This window comes from Ciconia boyciana, chromosome 8 (genome assembly GCF_034638445.1).
Source record: "Ciconia boyciana chromosome 8, ASM3463844v1, whole genome shotgun sequence".
In the NCBI taxonomy this organism is placed as follows: Eukaryota; Metazoa; Chordata; class Aves; order Ciconiiformes; family Ciconiidae; genus Ciconia; species Ciconia boyciana.
The window spans coordinates 56,891,138-56,914,190 of NC_132941.1; the positions used below are offsets into that span (position 1 = coordinate 56,891,138).

General features: G+C 44.1%; 1 protein-coding gene across 13 annotated transcripts in view; it reads left to right on the forward strand.

Moving 5' to 3' along the window:
• Nucleotides 1-23,053, forward strand: part of TCF7L2 (transcription factor 7 like 2) — a 181,988-nt gene that overhangs the window by 141,691 nt on the left and 17,244 nt on the right. For 9 of the 13 annotated variants that reach the window (XM_072870407.1, XM_072870411.1, XM_072870409.1 and 6 more), the window contains exons 5-7: nt 11,944-12,076; nt 14,227-14,329; nt 17,099-17,185. In XM_072870407.1, coding sequence (XP_072726508.1) covers nt 11,944-12,076; nt 14,227-14,329; nt 17,099-17,185 — 323 coding nt within the window. The remainder of the gene's footprint in view (nt 1-11,943; nt 12,077-14,226; nt 14,330-17,098; nt 17,186-23,053) is intronic. The other 4 variants (XM_072870408.1, XM_072870410.1, XM_072870417.1 and 1 more) reach the window with 1 other exon arrangement.

Consider the following 23,053-nt stretch of genomic DNA (forward strand, 5'->3'; position numbering starts at 1 on the left):
CGATTGCGATCTCATGGTAAGGAGAGTTCGGGGCGGGGAGGGCGCGGGGCAGGGCTGCCGCTGCCTGCCCCCGGCCGCCCGCCCGCCTCCGCCGCCCTCGGCCTCCCCGCTCCGGGCTGCTTTTCCCCGACGGCTCCGGGGCAGCGGCCGCGGCGGGGGGAAAACTTGCATCCCGCAGAAGCTTGTTGCGGGGGGGGTGTGGGGGGTGTGGGAATAGGGAGGTCCCGGGGAGCTGCGGGCTCCGTTCCATGTGCCGCGCATCTTCAGCGGAGAGCCGGCGATGCTCGATGCCGAGTTGCCCGTCCCGTTCGCTGCACTTTTCCAAGTGGTAGTGGCTGCAGGGGGGGGGACGGTCCGTCAGCGGCCCCGGCGCTGGCGGCTGCCGCGGGAAATCGCACGTGTGGCAAAGGCGGCCGCTGGAGTGTGGTGGCTGCTGTGAATAGAGGGAGGGAAGGCAATTAGTTGCCGTGTTGTTGGGGCTTTTTACTTGTCAAACTGGAGCCTCGTTGCTTTTGTTATTGCCGTGTAAAGGGAAATCGCGGGGTTTTGTTTTGGTATTAAGGGCCTTAAAGATTGCTGGCTGACACTTTGCACGCGAAGGCCAGGGCAGTGCGGGGAGAGGGGGGACGGTGCTCGGGCGGGCAGAAAACGCACGCATTTCCCCCCTGCTTGCTCCATCTGCCCCTAATTTTTTTTTTTTTTCCCCGGGTCCTAGGTGCCAGCTTTGCGTTTTGTTTTGTTTTGTTTTTTTGTTTAGCCCGCAGCCTTCGCAGATTAAGCTGCCATGTAAAAAGCAAACCTGGAACCGCTCAAGGTCTCCCTGTTTGAAACAGAGTTTTAATGTTTTCGTATATTTATTTAGTCCTGTTGTTTCGTTCTTTGGGGGCGGGGGGGGATGAACTCACTCGCGGGAGTCCCCAGATGTGCGCGGGGAAGACAAGTGTTTGCAACTGGTCTCCTTCAGAGCCTCGTCTGCAGCAGCGTCCATCCCACATGGCCATCGCTCTCCGGGTGCAGCATCCATCAGCATTAACAAACTCGCTTAGAAAGTGAGGAGGGGAAGAACGCAGCCATGGTTTCCTAATTATTCCCCGTCAAACCAGCCTTTGTGGCTTTTGCCCCTGTTGCAGGGTAACTACTTTGCAACTTTAGGGAAACGGATAAATAAGAGATGAGAAACTGAGTCTTGGCAAACTTGGATGCTGCGGTTTGCCCTTGGTACCCGGCTCAGATTTAGGAAGCAGGCGTCTCGCAACTCTCATAGGCAAGAGCAAGGCGCAGGGGAGAAGGCTTCACCCGTGCTCAGTTCAGCGATGCTCTCTGGGTACCCCTGTTTATTCTCACTCAGGGGCAGCTTGGGAAAATACAATAGCCAGGGCACCGTAACGTTCACGATCTCGAAGCTCCTCTTGCATCGCTTTTACAGTGGGGTCAGTGGTTTACAGAAGTATTAAACGCTAAAGGAAAAGCGGGGGGAGGGAGAGACCAGAGCTAATGGTAAAGGTCTGCCAAATGTCACCTCAGTGTTACAATGACAAGAAAATATACTTTTCCTTACAGCTCTCCCCCTAAGAAATTTGTTTTGAGGGATTTGACAATCTTGCAGATAAAGTGACTGCTTGCTACACTTAACTGATCATGCTCCCTCACGGCCGGCCGGCATTTCCTCGCTGCATTTAGTAATACCTGTGCAACCTGGGTTGTAGTAGCATTGTCATTGATTTCCAGGGTAACTGCTTTTTAGCTCTTCTGAGCAGACATACCTGCATAGCGGGGGAAAAGTCTTTTCCCCACTCCCTGGAAGGATGATGGTAAAGTGCTATATCAGAGAAGAGAGGAGGCTTCTCTAAATTTTGATAACCGCAGCCGACAATTTAGAAATCAGACACTTCTCACAGCCAACATGACAGTGGATTTTGAGCATTCAGAAAACACCAGGCCAAAAAACTGGAGACATCTTGATCTTTTAAGACAGCTTTTCCAGTACTTTAAGTGAAGGGGGGGAGCGGGGAAAGAAAAAGAGAGAGAGAAAAGCTGCAAGGAAAATAATACAAAGCCAGCACAATTGGCATCTCGACAGTAAAGAAAAAAGTTTTTGAGGTTAAGAGAAGGAAAGACAAAGCTGTTATGTACCCGAGGGATGCAATTTTAGTGGGAATGGAAGATTTGAGTGGTAAAGGAGGAGCGCTTGCCTCTGGGTTCTCTCTCTTCCAGCAGTTCGGCTGCTGGCATCTCAATTTGAATTGCTGGGTGAGTAGCACTTTCTGTGTGCGCGCTTTCCGTCTTGACCATTGAACTTCTGATGTGACTTCTCTCCCTCTCCCCCTCTCTCCCTCTCCTTTTCTTTCCTCCTGTGTGGAATCAAAAAAAAAAAAGAGGGGGGGGGTGAGAAATCAAGCAAGCATCTCCAGCTGTGACCTTTGTTAGCGACGTTGATTTTATTTATTTATTTTATGGTAATCGTCTTTTTTAGTAGGGGGAAGCGCGACTTTTCGATGACACTTTAATTTTACAGCAGTGGCGAGGAGCGAGCAGCAGAGCGCCGTTTTGTCGAGACACAATGGTGCAGCGGGGCAGAGTTGTTGCACTCCTCCTCTTTGCCCTTCCCTCCGCCTGATTTTGGGGTTTGGTTTACGGAAAGGGGGGCGGCGGGGGGTGGGGGGGGATTTTTTCTTGTGCATCCAGGGTGGGATCGGGGTGTGTTGGGTGGGGGGTGTTTCAGAGCCCTGGTGTACAGCAGGTTTCAGGGGCTGATTTCTGGATGCTGAACAATGGTTACCAGCGAGGGAGAAGTGTGTGCGCGTGTATTAGCCGTGCGTTACATCCGCAGTCATACATTCAGGCAGTGACCATGACATCACTAGCTCTTCTTTTTCTCCTTTGGGGTGGAGGGGGCCACTTCAAAGCTCTCTTCAGTTCAGTACGATATTTCCTTAACTCTGAAACCATGAAGGTAAAAATGTTTGGGTGTTTTGTTTTTTTTTTTTTAAGGAGAAAAAGTTGGTTGTAGCAGGGCACATACATTACAGTTAAGGGGGTTTGGAGATGGAATGATTTAATTCTTGTCATACACAAAACGAGATTTTTTTTTATTTTTTTTTTTAATATTAAAAATAGTATGTAGTAGTTTTTAATTGGGTGCTTTTGATCCTGTGTTTGGTTGACACTCAGTTAAATTTTCTGGATTCTTCAGAAAGCTCATGTGAAAGATGAACATTTTAGGGGCACTACATAAAAATGATTTCACCCAGTGATAAAGGACTATGAAAAATAATACTGAATGTTGATAAATATGAGATAACGTGTTTTGACACAGTGGTTCTGCGTTCGTTATCAGAAGTCCATGAGACTTTTTTTCTCCTATTAATATATATTACAGAAAGTATACCTACCCCTCAGCCAATTCTGTACATTGCCCATAATATACACAGAAAATAGACATGTATTTAAGAATTTTAGAAAGCATCGCATTTTCAGCAGAGGTTTTGTGGGAATCTTGAGTTTTCTGCTGTTTTCTTTTCTACGTCTGCCAAGCTTGCTTAGAGAGTCACTTGATCCAGGAGGAGGATTTCTATCACTTCAGTAGTCTCCGATACCTTTGCCTGAGTATCTTAGTTGATTTATTTGCCTTCTCTTGTATAAAACAAGGAATAAAATTCAGTAGAATTCATCTAAAATGAATTAATTTAAAAGGACAGTTATTTAGATGTTTCTTCTTTCACTGCATGTTGTTGCATACGCGGGTTTTACATGGCTGGTGAGGAGATCTCCTAAGCATTTTACCTTCAGAGGAATTCTTTTTACTGGGACTTGGGGTGAAAGGCCTGGCAGTGCTGTATAAATGTGCCTGTTTCTTTTCTTCCAAAATATTTGCAAGGTGTTTCAGTTCAGGTGTGCATTTAACATCACATTTTTAGGGCAACTTTGTTGAATTTATTCAAGAAATAATTGATCTGGACTTAGTTAATTTCATCGCTTGATTGTTTTGTGGCACCAAGTATTGTTTTTAGCACATTAAAAAATGAAAACGTTTTTTAGAGCTTTGTTATTTGTTAAGCTATTTAGTATACATTTGCTAGATATATTGTGTATTGGTATTGAGCACAGTCCGCTATAGTTTGTGAATACTGCATTTTAAAAAGCTGTATTGAAAACGTGGCATTGTATATTAAGGCATGTTTGTGCATGTTAGTTTTTAAATAATGCTGTTATTACTGAAATTACCAAATATAAGTGGGTATAGGCTGCAAGCTAATTTTTTTTTCATTTCTCACAGTTTTTTAACAGCCTCACATTCAAGTTCTTACTGTAGACAGAAGTCATAGATACCCTAACAAAATTAGTGGAGCTATTTCTCCTACAGTATATGTCTGTCTAGTGCTGAAATATGCGATTTTTGTATGCAAGAATTAGAGCTGTTTGTAATGTGGCATTGTAGAGAATGCCAGGCAGTAAGTAAAATTGCATGAGTAGGTACTCATACAAAGCACATAACGAGTAAGGTCTATTAGGGCAATTATAAACACTGTCTTGCTTATATTCACTTCTCCCTTCCTCCCGTCTTTTCTGAATTTTTGTGCTTGCATTATTGCTCTCTATCTCTCCCCTCTCTACCCCCTTTATGTTGAGGGCCGTTTCCTGAAGACCTGCTCAGGTTTCACCACTCTCTTTGCTTAGCGGTCCTGTATCCAGCTCACCTTGTACTGGTACTGCTTAAGAGAACAGGGGGTTTTAGTTTTAGCCTAATGTATGACAAGTCTTTCTGCCTTTGCCTTGTTAGACATGAACGAAGGCTTGCCTGCTCTAAAGAGATAATATCTGTCTAGTAATTAACTAAAGTATGCAAAGAAAGCACCAGTAATTGTCAGGTTGGGGAAGAAACTGTGCCTCTCCTTTTGTAACGGAAGAAATAGATCTGGGCACCTCGAAGCCTGAAATTCGAAGAGTCTAAGCACTACCCCGTCCCCCTCGTACGGGGAAATCCACCTGTTGATCAAATCATCTGCAATTTTGAGATACAGTGTAAGGCTTGGCTGGATACATGCAGGCCACAGTTTCTGGGCTATAGACTGGGGTAACTCTGGCGTCCAGGTTTGTGTGCCAAGATCAGGCAGAGCAGATGCAGCAGAGTGCTTTCTCTTTATCAAAAAAGCATTAGGAGAATGAGTGAGGTAAAATCTAACGGGCATCAGTGTAATTCCAAGTGATGCTGAAGGATGTCAAAATATACGGCTGTGTGTAAGCACGTGCTTGTCTGGGGCTGACCTGACATTAGAGTAACACCACATGGTCCAAGGATGCAGCACTTAACTTGTATTTAAAACCCCACGTTTCTTTTTTTTTTTTTTAACTTAAAAAAAGACCCGAAAACACCCCAAATACCATAGCAGTAAGATTGCAGTCCACAACAGCTTTGAAAGCAAAGTGTGGGCACACTTAATACTAATGTTTTACTACTAGTGGTTTTAATTCTCATGCATAAGAACTAGCAGGCAGTACCCCAGTTCTTTCCCTTTTGCGCTAGAGGATTTGGCGCATGCTAATCGTCACCAGATAATTTCATCTAATTGCCTTTTGGCGAAATTAAGTGGAAATTTCCTGAACATCTTAAACCCCTGCTTCCCCACCCCCTCCCCTCAGTACCTTCGCTCCCTCACAGGAAGGATGCCGAAAATGTCAAGCACGGTGGCTTAGTGCTCCAGTATGCAGGGGGCACTTCATCATACTTGGGGGGGGGGGGGAGAAAACTATTCTTTTATTGAATGAATTGCTGGACACTTAAAGCCAGGAAGCTGATTTTGTTGTTTTGTCTGAGAGATTGCTGATAGACCATGGGGGGTTTTTTTTTGGTTTTTTGGAGGTTTTTTTGGTTTTGGGGGTTTTTTTGGAAAGCCGGCGGTTCTTGCAGGAGCAGGTAGGCACTCGATGGCCTGGGAAGTGGTCAGGGAGGGAGGGGGAAGAAGCAGAGGGATGCAAAAGTGTCCTGTCCCCAGCCTGTTTTTTTTATTAAGGGGAGGGCAGTGGGGGCTTGGTTTTTTTTTTTTTTTTTTTGTCAGGCTCTGACTGGGGGAGGTATTGTCCCAGCACATGGTTGTCAGTGCTCCTGTCATCATTTGTGTGAAAGAAGAAAATGAGCCTTTTTTTAGCAGGGCGAGTTGTGAGTATCAATGGAGGCCTTGTCTCCCGCTACAATGGGCAGTTAGCTTAGGGCAGGACCTTAGGCAGAAATCAGCTACATTAAACTGTGAAGGGGCTCAGGCCACTGTATCAGCCATAATGGAGCAAGGGGAAGTAGTTTTCAGGAGAAAATGCTTAGTCAGGTGTGAAAGCATCCTTAAAAAAAATAAGCTGGGACTCTACTAGCTAAACAGAGCCGGGTAAAATTAAATCTTTGATTTTTTTCAGGAAATGCTTCATCACTGACATTGAATTTTTATGCTTGGGAAGGGGATGAGGACCAAGTTACATATAGATGGTGGGTTTGGTTGGCTTTAGCTTTTCAGTTAACCTTGAATGGTTTGCAGTTTCCTTGCTGAAGTTTGGGGTACCACCTGGAGCGGCTGCTGATGCAGGTGATCCCCGGGGCTGGAGTGGTGCTCTGCTTTGGGTGTTGGTGACCCTGGCTGGAAACAGAAGAATATTACGATATTTGCAGCAATATTTTGGGATTTGCCTTTTCTTGCAACTTAGTTTCCTGATTTGGGAGTGGGGGGTGGGTGTCATTCCTAGGCAGAACCAAGGAGAGATCAACCTTTGGAAAAAAAGAAATTCTCCTCTTGCGAGCATCTTTGGAGCTGCAGAGCAGCTCAGGAACATCTGTTAGTATTTCACTGGCCATAGTCAGCATAACTGCAACAGCACCATCTGGAAAATACAGGGAGACAAGTTACAAACCTATTTTTTAATGTGGACTGGTATTGAATGGTACCCTTTGCTTAGCCCAGAGAGCAGCTCCAGGAGGGCCTGCTAATTCAAGACCACTATCGACCTCCTGCATCCACCCTGGAGGAGGGGAAAAGGCTGACAAACCCTCTTCTGTGCTGCTTTTGTTTTATTGTATTAGGCTCATAAAGGCACTTTCAGGGCCCATCTTTCTCCGGCAGAAAGGGCAAGCAATGGGGAAACGGGAAAGAGGAGGACATGGCAAAAAAGGCAGGCGGAGCTCTAGCTCCATTTGTTTTCAGTGTCTGTTGATTAATAGGTTTTAAGGTGAATGATGAGCTCTCATTCCTCCTCCATCACTCGTAATGGAGGAAGGGGAGGGGGCTCTGGGGGTCCGGGGTGCCAGTGCCTGATCAGTCCCTCCCTTGCCACGTTCTCGGTTGCGGGTGGTTGAGGGGTGCCCGGCGGGCGGCAGCCCATCCCTGCCTCGTGAGCAGGACTTGAGGCTTTAAGTACACTTAAAGGGTCGCCCCGGGTCAGGGAAGGGGGTCCCTGCCTGGCTGCGGCCACGGGAGCTGTGCCGGCGGCCCTGAGAGTTTCAGGCTGTGCTGGGGCAGGAGCGTCCCCCCTGCCCTGCCCTGCCCTTGGCTGCTCCGCCGGGGATGTGTCAGAGTGGAGTCTCCCACCGGCCGCTCATCTGAGGCTGAAGGCTTTGGCCGCTGCGATGCTGCAATGGCATGATGGCTTGTTTTCAGCCTGGGTGGCTTTTTTTGCAGACCTGCTTTTACTAAACCCACGTTATCCCAGCGAGGACAAATCCTCTGGCCTCTCTGGCATGTTTTCCTCTGACTTCGAGTGGATACCGTGTTTTTATTACCAAAGCCAAACAAGCTATGAATTTGCAAACAGAAATTGCAGTAACGAACTCTTCCTATTTAAAGGTTGGTCTCTCTTTGTGTGCTCAACAATACAATGTTTCATCTAATGCAAGTCTTACGTTGCTTTCAGAGACTTAGGAACTATTGATTTATACAGCATGTATTAACTTCTTCAATAAATGGGGAGTATTCATCAGTGGGGTGTATTAAATTGGGCTCTATTCACATAGAAGTATCTTTCATCCTGTTAATGAAATGTCCTTACCATGCAACAGACTAATACACAGCAATTTATACACACAATCCCCTGCAGTTTAAATCTGAAGTTCAGATATTTTTTTTGTTCCCTAAAGGCACCTATCGGAACTTAGGCTAAATGGATCTCGGTATCCCTCTCAAACATATATCAGTCCAAAATTTGTTGTGGGTTTTTTTTTTTTTTCTTTTCATTCCAGAGCTCCATTATTGTTTAAAGTCATCTGTGTTTAAGCACTCCCAGAAGCATTTCAAATTCATATAGAGAGATTTAGTAGTTGAGTCCCTATGGGGACAATTTCCTCTGGTTTGCTTCAGGCAGGGGTTATCAAGAAAAGCAAACTTCTGTTGTTTTCTTGCAATTCTTTACCATGCCCTCTAACCCAGCATATGAGACCCCAGCTTTCAGTGGAGAGGAGTGATTTATCAGCAGATGACTTGGTACTTTGTAGATGGTGGGATTTCTCTCCAGAAATCTCCACTTGTTCCCATCCTATTACCGCATGCCCTGATGCTAATCTGTGTGTACCAGTGCAGCTCCCCTTTCCGTGTCTGACATAGCCATAAATGGAGTTCTTCAAGTTGCCAGAGAAATTCCTGCATCTCACAATGTCTATTAGCTTAAAACGACCCTTGATAAAGTACTCGCAAATGTATATTGGAGAAGGGCCTTTTGCAGGGGGATGGCTAAGGTCATCTAATAGGTGTCTCCTATTGATGGCTTCTGTGGTTTACCTTTCATTGCCAGTGGATGGGGTTAGGACCACACTTGTTACTCAGGCAGAGCTCCCATTGACTTCAAAGGAAGATGCATGTGAGGGATTAATCCTGCTCTTTCCCAGCTAGTCTTTTCTTTTTCTCTTTTCCAAGGAAGCTTAGTTAACTTCAGGAATGCTGCTTTTAAAGAGCAGCTTATTTAGCATATTATGCATGATTAGCTTGGCTTGCGAATTGTGCGCGCTCTGTTCTGAGCGGAGTTACGGTCCCTTTTCCCAGTGTGTGATAAACAGTGCAAAACAGAATACAAACCTAGCCTGGGGTAGTGAGACAGATACAGACTGATTTGCAGGGGCAGTGGATCACACTCCTCTGTCCCAGAGAGCATATTTTTGAGCATGTAGATGACAGTTCCTGCTTTTCCCCCGGTACATTCTCCCCACACCTCTGCCCCAGCATCTTCAGAGTGGCAAAAAAAGTATCCTATCCTTACATCCAGTACCTTTATATGAATTGTCTGTTTGACTGCAGGGCAGTCACCCAAATAAAAATTATTTACCTGGGGAAAAGTTTGCAGACTAAAGTTCAAACTCTTGGTTGTTGATTTTTAATTTTTTTTCCTTTTGCTTTTTATTTTTCTCTGAAAGCTGTTAAGTAAAATACATAATAATTTAGCACTCGTGCTGTTTTGTGGAGATATTGCGGGCGGTCTTGGCATATCAAAGCAGTGGGTGGTAGTTTCCCACAGTTTACATGTAACCCCCTATGGTATATCTAGCTTTGGTGATACAGGTATATAAGTCCGGCTTTCCTCTCTCATGTTGTTTCTTGTTTGTCGGCTTAAGTCTGACCCTCTAATGTTATTCTGTCACTTACTTATTTTTTTAACTAACCAGTTCCAGTTTCTATGAAAATAAGCTCTCCGTGGAACTCAGCCCTCAATGTCTCTCAGGATCTGGGTGAGGGTTTTTTGCAATGATGTGAAGATAGAGTTGGGAGAGCACAGAGCTACAGCAGCTACCAGCCGCACTGTGGGTCACCTAACAGCAAGAGTTCACACAATTCTTAGCCAGCAAAAATCCCTCTTATTGGGAATTATTGTTTTTTGTGAACCAGATCAAGTGGTCATTTGGCATATAATGTCATCTGTTGTTGAGTAGATGCCTGCTAGTTTGCATGGTGTATAATAAGATTTGTTATGTGAAGCCCTTGCCAAACCTTTCAGTTACTGTCGGACTGCTTAGGTTGGCTTACTTGGAAGAGAACGGATTTTAGGTTAGAGCCTCTCCTTCGGCTTTTTGAATTAAGGGGCTAAATCCCCATAGCTCCTCTGATGTGAACCACTATGGATCTGTGCGGCCAAAAGTTGTCCTTGGTTGTACAGCTGGCAGAAGACCTGACCTACAGCCCAGCCAACACAACATGCTGTAATTCATAGCGTTGGCTGTCGCGACCACGCTCTGTGCTGCCTGGTGGCCGCTTGACGTGGGACTCTCCTGCACCACATGTGTCTTATTAGAGGGGAATCGTTCCGTGTAAGGGCTGCAAAAAGAAATAAACATGGTAAAAGTTGTGGGAAGCATAAGCACTGCTCTTTGGCTTGCTTCTGTTGCATGCACGCTTGTTTTTGCATGTTGTCAAAGGGGTAAAGCGAATACCTACGTATGGCAGGGGCTGGGGCTGGGGGAGCCTCCCAGGGTGGGGGAGGCTGAAAGAAGGTGAAGCTCTGCTGTGTCTTGACCAAAGCATGGTGGAGGGACTTCTTGTTTGTTCGGGGGAAAACTGAAGTTTCTTTTCCTCCTAGCTCTCAGTCTGTCTTCCCTCTTCCTTCCCCCCAGTCTAGAAACTCATTCCCAAAGAATAAGTGAATTATTTTTGAAATGCCTTTAAGGGAAGCTCAGAGCATTTGAACCGAGATCAGATAATAACTTGTCTAAAGTGTCACGGCGAGGGCACGTGTGTTTGGGGGTGCTGGGGCGCGAGTGATGGGGTCGGACCGTCCTCAGGCAGGAGGGCGAGCAGGAGAGTGCTGGCAGACCCTGAACGGCAGCGGCGCTATCGGGGGCCGCTGTGGTATCACTGCTTTATTTTAATGTGATTCCTTTTACTTGATGTTAATGCAAATTGTTCCTTACTTAAAGTAATAAAAGGAAATGAAGACACATTCTAAAATGAAACCTGACTCTAATCCATTCATCATCTAATACCAGCCTCTTTATCTTTGCTGGTACCTAATCTGGTTAAATGTCCCTGTTGTAGGATTTTAGTGAAAATCCTCTATGGGGAATAGGGTTTTTTGCAATTGGATTACTCGCAGTAAATGGTCCAGCAGTTCGCTTGTTTCAGCTTAATTTTTTCTTTGTGATCTTGTAAGGGTAAGTTACAGTTCAGCCTGCCTTTTCCTTTCATTCATTCACTCCTTTTTTTTTAATTATTATTATTTTAATTGTTGTTAAGAAAGAGATCACCCCCTCCCTGAGCTAGGAATATGACAAGGAAATCTCATGATATCTCGTGATTATTCCCCCCACAAGAGTCTTAACTTCAGTGGCTTTATCTCTGTTTTTGCCATTATTTATATAGCTGAATATTTTAGCAGCCTAATTCATCAGTATCCAGTTTCCATTTATTAGAGCTCTCTGATGAATTGATAACTAATCAGCTCTTCTAAAATATATATATATAAAATATGCAGGTGATCGCTTGTCAGCTTAATGCTTGCTGATGAAGGGAATACTCTAGCACTACAAAGGCTTTTTATCTGGAGTATTTGCAATGAGCAGTAAAATGCAGAACTGAAAGTGAGGACAGGAAGGGGAAAGGAAAAGACCTACGGGTCAGTGAGCATTTGGGTCTTGTGCTAATTAAATGGGGGACTCTGTCAGCCCCTCACTGAGGAGTCTGCCTGCATCTTGGAGGTGAAGCACAAGATTATAAAATAAAAAGGAAAAATTTTAAAGAATTGCTGTTGCTCCGTACAGGAGCACGACAGGTCAAAAAGATTAAAGAAATGCAAGAGCAGGGAAAGTGTGTGAGGAGGTTTTAAGCAAGAGGGTGGGAAAACTGCAAGGGTGACGCCAAGAAGGGATCTGGAAAAGTCTGAGGACCATGTTGAAATCCTGGGTACTCAGATTTCTGTATGTCATGTCTTGTGCTGCAGTGGGGAGTACCTGGCACTCCTCTAACGCCATCGACCTTTTTCTCTTGACAGTCTAACAAAGTGCCAGTTGTGCAGCACCCACACCATGTACACCCTCTTACGCCGCTTATCACGTACAGCAATGAGCACTTCACACCGGGAAACCCTCCTCCACACTTACCAGCTGATGTAGATCCCAAAACAGGTAGGTGGGAAATAGTTTGGGTCTTTTTGAGAGTGGGTGGGTGGATCTTTCCATTTTACGTATTAGGAGGAAGGAGTGCAGGAGGCAGGATTTCCCATGCTGGAGCACCAAAGGGGGCATGTAAAATGTCAAACGCATGCAAGAACCCAGACAAAATAGTTTCTTTTTAAGCCAATTAAGCTTCAGAAGGAAACGTACCGGGTTAATTTTCATAAAGCTTCTACAGGGTGACACCAAGAGTTGCATGTGTGGGGTCGTTTGCAGATGTGTTTCTTCGCAGGCATGATACCCCACCTAGTAATTCGATCTACCAAGTGCTTGGTTTGCATGCACGACCCAGAGAGTTAAACATGTACGTTCTGTGATCTGCACTTACAAAATTGCAGCTGGAATTTTAAAGGTGGTGGGTCATGACCGGTTTCAAAATGAATCTCTTTTAATTCCCCAAATCCCATTGTTTCTGTGTCAGGAGTTCAGCCATTTTTCTCCTATAATGTTGAATTTTCATCCACTCTAACTACTTAGCTCCAGCTCTACACTTGCAACTCTTTTCCCCAATGTAAGTCTACCCAACTCTCAGTTCAGCCTGAAGGGCAGTCTTCTTGAATATAGAGCACCATGTAAAACCCTGACTAGATTTATTGGTGTTAGAGAGTAGAATTTACATGTTTTTCTAACTTTTTTAAGAGTCCCTGTTTAACCTGAGGGCCCAGAGAAGTGAAACAGTGTCAATCTTCTTTCTTCGGGCTGCATTGAGATCCTAGTGACAGTGGTTTTGGTTTTGTTAATCCAAATCCCAGCTAGTTGATTGGAAAGTACATCAGGAACTGAATTCACGTCAAAGAAATTGCTCTGTGTCGGCCCTAACGTATGCAGATAATTTATCGGAACTCCAGCCCTTGAATGAGGCTGTGCATTAGCTGTTTTTCACTCCCTACACTTCAACTGGGGCCCCCTTTTAATTGTGCTTAATGCTAACTTCACATGACTATAAAGGAATCCATCTCGCCATCCCTGGGTATTGCAAGTGAATGGCATAGTCAACCTCTCATTTAAATAATGGTAGTACAGGGAATAGCTTTTAAATGGTTATCGTAAAACATATGATTAACGTCTGTAGACTGTTTACTTTTCTTCTGTGAACATTCTTTCAAGTGTGCAAATAGCTCGCCGGATGGTTAAAGCCCAGTTAATCTGTTTGGGTTTTGTAATGGAGAAAAAGCAATGTCTGCATGAAAATGTCACACAAGGAGATTTAATTTAGAGATTAAAAGCTTCCCGAGTGACTTAAAAAAATAGTTTTTAGCCATGAATACAGTACCCCCTTCCTTGTAATGCTCTCTGTTTTAATTTTGCTTCTGCTGTGTAATTGTACTCCGGCTTGTTAATTGAAAGACCCAATCTTGTAACCCTTACTCCTCTGAGTAATTCCTACTTGCTGTTAAGGTAAGGAGAATTAAGATTTAAGGCTTGTGTCTGGAGCTGATTTCTGCTCTCTGAGTAGGAACTGCACCGGTTTCAGAGAGGACGGATGGGCTCTCTGTCCTCCCCTGCACACCTTCAACATCCTCCCCCAGTTTTACCAAGCATTTCCAGGGGCTCTCACCTCCACTCCTAGTTTTCGGGAAGGGTTTCCTAGGTTTGGTCAAAAGCAAACATCATTTGCAATGATAATGATTTTGTAACTCGTTTTGGAGGTTACTTTGGAATAACGCCATGCTATTGAGTACCAGCCAACGTATGGGTAGGGCCTGTGCTCTTTTGTTGAATTTGAGACTAAAATAACCATGAAGTTGATACAGGGACCATCTTTCTGTTGAGCATTTAAGACAGCACCTAGCACAGCATCACACCAAAACTATAGCTGAGACTCCTAAATTCTCATCCTAAATAACCAAATAATTATCTCTGATTGGAGAGGTGACTGAGGGAGCGAATCACATCAGTTTTTCTGGTTGAATCTCATTTAACAAGATGCCAAGACTCTCACTTTACAAAATAAGACTGAAACAGCCTTTGGAAACCCAAAGTGAAGCCATGAGTATTGTAATAAAAATGAATAGATAGCGATTTAGAAACATATGTGCTTTTTCCTTATATTTTATTTCCCTGTCTCAATACTAACGCTGCTTTATGTTCCTCTTCCATAGGAATTCCAAGGCCTCCACATCCTCCAGATATATCTCCTTATTATCCGTTATCACCGGGCACTGTAGGACAAATCCCCCATCCGCTAGGATGGTTAGTACCACAGTAAGGAGTTCCATTTTTTTAATTTCCTTTTTCTTTTTTGATGTGTAAAATTTATGTTAAAAATCATGTATGTCTGTGTGCGTGCGCATGTGTGTGTGCATTGAGATGAGTCTGTTTGCCAACTGCCACTTCATTGAGTGGTTATGAATTTAACCACCTCATGAAGATTAATTAGAACTTATGCCAGGTCATGTGGTCTTAAACAAACATGAGCAGTTGGACACAGCTTTGCATGTCATCTGAACCAGCTGATGGCTCGTGAAGCATGAATTTTTAAACCTTTCTGCAGAAACATCCTTTTCTTGTTAATGCCTTTACACCGCACCACTTGGGTTTTTCTCAGATTTGGTTTTCTAGGCGCTCAGGGTGGTTCTCATGGACTCTTTTTTTACCAGGGCCATCCTCACTCTAAATATGCAATTTTAAATTTCATTGGCCTTCCCCATTGAAACCCCTTTCATTTTCTTGTGAAACAGTAGAGCTTTACATCGGCCAGTGAGCAGCATTCCTAGTTGAGACGTGGCTGGGCAGTTGGCATCTGAGGAATGGAATTTTCTTGCAAACAAGAAAGAGGAATTCGTTTACTTTAAAACTGACTAAGTAAAAAGCTGTGGAAAGTTAGTTTGGGGGGTTTTCTTTTCTTTTCAACTCCTCATATCTCACTTGCAGAGCCTTGTTGGGTATGAGGTTTCCTCCAGTAATTGAGTCCTTATTTTCTGTTTTTTTTCTTACGTTGCCGCCTCTGCAATGGGTTTATAATCCACTTAAGCACTGCCTAGGCCTTTTGTACAGTATATTTGATTTAAATACTTATCAAATACATTTATATTGCTGGATACAATGGTTCTCTGTATTATAAGTCAAGACTATTACCCTCTTTTTCTCACATAACAGGGCTCATCAATTTTGGGGAGATCATATTTCTTTAGAAATGAATTGCCCAAAGCTAGAAATAGTTTGTTCTGCTTGAGGTGGTTTGGCCAGCTGTGCTAAAATACCTCTTCACAAGTTTGGCCTCCTTAAGAAGGAGAGCAGAGCAGAGCAGGGGGTCCCCATGCACACCCAAGTCTTGGGCAGGGAGAGGAATTGGCATCAAAGGCTTTGGGGGCCTTTCTCAGACACACAAGTGTGGATGGAGGAGAGCTGGAGCTTGGACCTTGGCCACAGCAACCCACTTCTGGCCACCTTGCAGGCTGCCCTTCCTCACAGGGTGGTCGTGCAACTTGTTTGGGTAGAGGCTCTCCCACCCTGATGGTGAAGCATGTGCATCAGCTCTCTGCAGAAGGCTGTTTCTCCAGAAGAGCACAGCATGAGCAGAAGAAAAACCCAGAGCATTGCTCCCTGAAATCTTAAATTCCTCCTCATTTGTGATGATTTACTCTTTACATAGGACATCCTCAACACTGGTAGAATGCATGTCAGCTCCTTTTCTTCTTTCTTGCTTGCAGTGCCTAGCTGCAGTGTAGCCATCTCATGCTCTTCTGTTGCAACTGCTTAGCTCAAGTTTGCACAGTCACAGCCTCAGCATTTAAAACAAATATACTCAGCTAATGCCAAAAGTCAGTTAACGTTAAAGACATGAGAGCGCAGGGAAGAAATTCCTCACTGTCATTGACCTGTGCCTCATTGCTCATCTGTGTCTCAGAGCCATACATCTTTATGTGTGCAGACACAGGTTTGTCCTTGAACCTCATGTCATGGCTGCCAAACCATGCAAATGTTGCCATGTGTGGCCAGTTGCATCAGGCAGGTGCTAATGGCCACCTCTGTCACAGGAAGACTGTCATCACCGCTGGTTTATAACAAGTCAACACCCATGGTGTACTTATCTACCCACAGCTCTTACAGCTTCTCTGAGTGGTTTTTGTTGTGGGGTGATGCCATCACATTTGCTTTTGCTCTAGGAGAGTAGCATGGCCAACTTTTCAGAAGTAACCCAAGGTTTTTATTTCCCCTCTCGTTGCCACCTGTGCTTCACCATCAACTTCCCAACCCATCTATCCTCAACTGGCCTGCATGGCTCTAGCGTAGTACCCCCCCAGAAAGCATCCTGCCCAGTCAGATGATACATTTGAAGGACAGATGAAAAGAACTAGCCAGCACAGACAAACCTCAATCAGAAAAAGTTGTGTGTCTTTCATGAGGATGCTGTTTTGCATGTTGCTGTATTTTTTAATTATTGTAATGAGGTGTGATTGTCTATTGGTTACCCACAATACTTCTTGGGGACTCTCCCCCGGTAACTCTTGTCAACACTTGTTAATCTGACAAAAGGCTACAAATTAAGCTCTGTTAATTTAATGTTTTCTCACCGAGATCTAAATACCGAAAGAGGCCCAAAGCGCAACTGAAGTCCTTTGATTCACTGTACTTTATTTTGGTATAAATTTACATTCATTATTGTTTTCCTTTGGATGTGTAGCCCTCAATTAGTGTGATGGCTCCATTAAAGCAAGCGAGACTTCGCCTTTAATTATTACAACAAAACACCTAGTTTCAGCTTGGGGAGAGGGTCTCTATTGACATAAGCAGAGGTTATAAAATTTAATTAGCCATTCCTATCAGATTTATGGCATTCAAATTGTTCTGTGTTTCTTTCCTTTGATCCTTGCTGTACAATCCCCAAGATTTTTGTTCTGATCAAATGAGAATAAAGCTTACTGTGCAGAGAGAAGTTTTTTGTTGTGTGTTTTTTTTTTTTTTTTTTTTTTTTAAACACACAACCTTTTGTCTTTCTCTCATTCTCTCTTTCCCTTCTTTTTTTGCCAGGCAAGGTCAGCCAGTGTACCCAATCACGACAGGGGGTTTCCGCCACCCTTACCCAACAGCTCTGACCGTCAATGCTTCCATGTCAAGGTGAGTTCAAATGCTGAGGTCCTGAATTGAGAGCAAATGTAACTCCTCCTGCCACCCTCTCTAGAGGAGGGCATTTCATCTAGGAAGTGTATTTCTGAAAGCACTTCAGTTAAACAGTCATCCTTAGTTTTTCGGTGGGACGGAGGAGGAGAGGACAAGGGGTACCTTCCCATTTGAGGAGAAGAGGGTGTCTTAGTGCTGTCATTGGGCTTTAAGAATTTGTTTTTGAGGGAGAGGTGGAGGAGCGGGAAGTCATCTTTAAAAGGCAAACTAAATGAAAAAGATGGGAGAATGTGATGTTGAAAAAGCAAGGAGGAGAAGTCGTGATACCTTTTGCTTTCTCGGTGGCTATCGCCCAGAGCAGCGCTCTGTGTGTGAGAGAGGAGTCTCGGGAGGGAGGAGGGCTGCTCTTCAAGCAGAGTTGGGAGGAAGGTTATTGCGCTATGTTTTGTCCTACCAAAGCTCCAAACACTGATAGTCAACATAAAAGGGCCTGCCTGACCCTCTAAAGCTTTAGAAGTATATATTTCTCCCCCTCCCTGCCTCCAATTAATTCCATCTAATTTTCCAGGGGCTGCTAGTTTTATTTACAAACTGGTTGGCAGCACTATGTTTAAGTAATCACTAATTGCTTCTAATGATAGTTTTATTTTCTGTTCATCTGATTTTCAGTCTGGTTAATTAAATCGGTGGAGGTTTAGACTTTCCTGATGGGCTGAAACAGCTAATCCATTTTGATGATGGCACATAATTAAATTAGCATGCATTACATAGCAAGGTTCCACATCTCTTCCCTGCTCTGTCCCTTCCTCTCCATCTCTGCAGTTTAATATGTGAAGGATGGTGTATAGAGGATTTAAGGAGGAAAAGATTGGGAGGGGGCTGGGGGGAAACACACCTCATTGAGAAATGGAAACCTGTAACTAGAGCTTGTGAGTGAATGGGTAGGGAAATAGTGTGTTGTGTGCTTTAGACAAGTAGAGTAAAAGCAAAAAATTAAAATTTGCCCGTGTTGCTCCAGCAAATAGAGGAACAACTGGAAAATCAACTTTAAAAATAAATAATAGGCCCCGCAAGGGGGAGAAAAAATCCTGGGTTAGGGAGAGAGCTGCAAATTTAAACAATGGTTCCCTCCCTCCATTTAATCTTTTTTAATATCTATAAAAGACTTGCAGGCATGGTGTGAGGCAAAGCAGAGCTTGATTTAGTTTAATTATTATTAGAGAGGCTAGTCATTTGAGGGAGGGGGGAGATGTGGGAGGGGGGAGGCAATATTCCCAAGATAGGCTTTATGAAAGGTATCTAGTTAAAAAGAGTACACAGCAAATTAAATACATTATTGTGGTAATGGGACGACAGAAGTAGAGGTCTATTATACTTATGGCAGTTATAGGAAATGTAGGCTCCTTGCCCTGTTCTAGCACATCCTTTGATATTCATTCCATTCAGCAGCAGGGCCAGGACTTCTCAGAATTAAGTGATGGGTCATTATACTTTAAACACCATGGAGAAGCCTAGATTGGCAATTAAACAGCACTTGCTGACACTCGCTTGTGCCACCCTGTGACCCCCTTTAGATTGAGTTGTTGGAGCTCGGGGCCCTCAGCCTGCTAAATTGGTAGCAGGCACTTCTCCTGACGAGGGCTGGCTCTGAAATCTGCCGGCTTCAAAGGGAGCAAGATCATGTATAAACCATAATGTGGGTGCACCGTGGCTCAAAAAATAAGGCAGGAATAGATGAAATGTTACAAGTGCAAGGGGAAAATGAGAGAATAATGACAAATCTAATGCAACTCAAAGCAGAATTGTTGCACAGAAAAATGCATCCCACTGCTTGTGCATAAAATCAAGGCAGGCAGATGACATCCAGTTAACAGAAACATGTCAACAGTGAAGTAAAGTGAGAGTGAGTAAGAAAGAAGCCCCTGAGACAGCCAGGAACAAAAAATTAGTTGTCCTTAACAAGTTAAGACTCATCATTATATTCTGGCTTGGAGCCATAAAAGGAGACAGTGGAGTATAATGAGCTACTTAGAATTTTTAGGGTGTTTATTGCAATTCATGGAATACTTGTCTAGAGAAAAAAATACAGGGGGATGTCGTAGGCGAAGGTGAGGGGTGTGCATATACACACACGGCCTTTCTTTTTGTCTCTGACATAAGCCTGTACATGCACACATGCTCAGGCGCACACGCAGAGTGAGGAATAGATTTAAGATGTTTATCCTTTGTTTCAGCCCAGAAACTTCTCTCCTGGTTTCCCGTACATGGGAACACCCTCTGGGCAGACCATGCTCTGATACATGGTCCAACGCATGTTTTCTCATGCCCGCCATATCAGCTGGAGTGCCTGAGCTCAGCCGTGGGACAGCCCTTGCCCTCAGTAGCCAGCGTAGCAAGGAGATGGGGTTGGCGTGCCCGCGGATGTCCACGCTTGCCTGCAGACACGCCGTTCATGTCTGGCCTCCAGGCAACAGTCCCGCAGGGCCCTGGTACAAGCCTTGGGGTTGCTGTGTTGGCTCCACCCGAACACTGAAGCTAGGGCAGACCCCAACCTCACCCCTCCATCCACGGTTTTCCAGAGCCTTCCTTTAAAAGTAGTTCCCATCTTTGCCTGCATTATGGTATAGACCTTTGGAGCATATAATGCTTCCAAACCCTGAATATTCCCTAAGCTTAGTAATTACAGTTCATTAGAGTGTGCTTATGAATAGTTTATAAAAGGTTAATGGGTGACTAATAGTGATTTTCATAAATGGTTTAGACTATTAAGGTAGTGTCTTCAGGTTGTTTTAACCATTTACAACTCTTCTCTGCTTGTAGCATAGCCCCACTCACTTTGTATGCATGCAACATGCTTCTAAGATCTCTTGATCCTTCATTACCCCTCTATAATATGCCCTTAATGTAAATTGAGACAGGGTTAACTGACTGATGGGCAAACAGTGGACCCACTATGAAAAAACAACTGCTGTGAGAGGAAATCAGGAAATAATTTAGCAGAATTACACCAGGCAAACACTGCAAGCAGTTAAGTAGTGGCAGTGGAAAATACCTTCTGTAATTGAAATTTCAGGGGAAATTCACTTTTGCTGAATGTAATTACTGAAGTTGGAGTGTAGCCAGGAACTTAAAAATTAACACTCTTCCCCCATTCATATTGCCATTACATGGAGATAAGTAGGCACTCAGACTTTGGGCTGAACCCTCACCCAGCCCACTGAAGTCCATGGGATTGTGAGAGCAACTTTGGGTTCTGGAGCATGTTTTTATAGCCCTAAACATAGGAAGGGGTGTGTAAGTCCAATAGGCAGCCTTGTGTCTTGGAGGGGGAGAGATTCAGTGTGAAATAATGACTGGTCATTGGTAATGAACACACAACTTCCTTGGGGAAACTGCCACCCCAAAAATAACTACTGGGCTGCAGCTGCCTGTTGATGAAGGCTGCCGTGTCTCTGAAGTTTAGAGCTCAGTGGGTAAAATCTCAGCCCAGCTGAAGTCAGTGGAGGTTTCGCCATCCTCCAGGCTGTCACACAAAATGTGTACGTAGGCTTCTCCTCCTCCACTGCCCTTCCTCCCCATCTGGTCACTCTCCGATGTGCAAATACTTATTCTTTCTCCTAAACAGTAATAGGGAAAAAAAAATTCCCATAATTAGAGGGGGAAGGTACATTTTTTGCAGATTTTCTTCACCCTCCTCAATTTTTTGTTAGCTGGAAGTACGTAAATCTTCATCAGAAATAAATGAATAAAATAACTGCCTGTCTTTTGTTGAATTTGTTTCCTTTGAACATCCTGACCATACAACAATCCACCACATAGGCAGAGTTAATTTTGCAGTGTGTTTTAATTTTTGACCAGATTCTGATTTGAAAAGCAAGTCTATGACCCAGTTATCATGGCCACATCACGGCATCCTCTTCAGAAGCTTAACAGGCACCCTCTTTTGTCCCCATTAACTCCAGCTGTAATCAGTCTTTTGTGATATTTGGGAACCCTTCTCCAGTGATGAGTCTAATCTTACTCAGGTCCACCCTCATACCCTTCTGTCCTTCTGCTACCATGGCACTCAGCTCTTCTTCCTTGCTGGTATATGCCCACTGCCCTTCCCACTGTGTCCTCATGTCAAATAAGCGCAGCTCTTCCTGCCTGCTCTCTGAAGGTAGGCATTTCATCTCCATCTTCATCCTTAATTGTCCCCTTGTCACTGGCTCTCGTTCCAGTTTGAACCCTAGCTAGCCCCAGCAGCAGAGTCCTCTCTTGAATGCTGGGTCTTGCCTAGGACAGACAGTCATTCGACAGGATCTGTGTCAATTTTTTATCACTATGCTTATACCACTTTCAGTGAGGTCAGGATTTTGCCATGGGTTTTATTTTCACCCATGTTTGTAAGGTGTTTTTTTTTTTTTGAAAAAAGCTCTTACTGTCAGTTTTTATTGTTTGCATTGTACTATGACTGAAGGCCCCAGGCACTGTGTGAACAAACTTTAAGTATGTCCAATCAGAATACATACACATGAAAATAAAGAGAGGGAGAACAGAAAAAAAACCGATACAAAGGCCCAGTCTGTGTCTTCCTGATGGTGAAGCAATTCTGTGGTAGAAGTGGGACCAGGACGTCGGTCTCCTTGCAGCCTCGCCGTTGTCTTCTGTTCTGACCTACCATGCACCAAAGCATTTCCCCAAACGTGCATTTCTCTCCCAGCTACTTTTGTCAGAGGGTGGAGAGGGCATTTTGACAATCCCCTTGGAGATTTGTGTCCGTGAGTCTTTAGCAGAAGTAGGAATGGCCATTTTGCTGCCCGTTCTCCTCCTCCCTTGCCATCACACCCTCCTCCTTTCCTTCCCTCCATGCCTTTGTTTGTGAGGAGCTGCAATTCTCTACAGTTTGAACAATTTCACATTCTCCCTGTCAGTCCCTCCTCTTCCCACCACTGCCTTCAAAGACAAAATACTTCTGTCTAATGATCCTGAGTACTACCAGCTGATAGACAAAGATCCTCAGAGCTCATAGTGGACAGTACCTCTTGTTCATGAAAGTACTACTGTGTCATCTTGTGAATGTAGGGAATGTCTAGGCAGTTTGGGTTGCGGGAGGGTTAAGCTCAGTAATGGAATTTATAAGGGGGGGGGGAAGAAATCCCATTATATTTCTGATACTTGTACACAGTCTACTTATCCATGGTATATCACCCCATTTTAAATCCTGTTTGATAGAAAAAGTCATTGTATATTGAGATGGAAGAAATAATTATTTATCCCATTGCGTGTTCCATATTCTTGGGGTATTTTGTTTGGACCAAGGTGGTTCAAAATCTGAGATGAGAGTAGGTATTAGCAATGATAAAAAACCTTATCGTTTGCCAGATCACTTTAGCTTTGGAATTTGGGGGAAATTATTTCTGAGCCAAAATTTTAGGCTAGATCCCATTCCCTGGAAATCTGTTGACTTCAGTGGGGGTTTTCTAGGGGAAGGCAGTCAGTCATAGTGTGCTTTCCTTATTCACTGCCAAACCTGTCTCAGACTGTTGAGAAATAATGATAAGACGTCAATCCTGCTTTTGAGAAGTTTGTTCATTTTAGTTAAAACGTAAAAAGTCTGAATGATTGTGCCATGTTTGTGCTGTGGCCCCAACCGAGCAATTAGATTCATGCAGAAGGATTGCACATCCCTCTGAATCCAGTTGCAGGACTGGGGCCTGTCTGTGTATATGACCATAAACCATAAAGCTGACAACATTTTTTCTCTTTAGAATGGCTAGACTTATTTTGCATGAATTTAAGGCTTCCTAGCTTACCTTAATGGGTCAAAATTGACTTAATTCCACAATCTTCCTACCTTCGGTTAAAGCAATGTGGCTCAGAGAT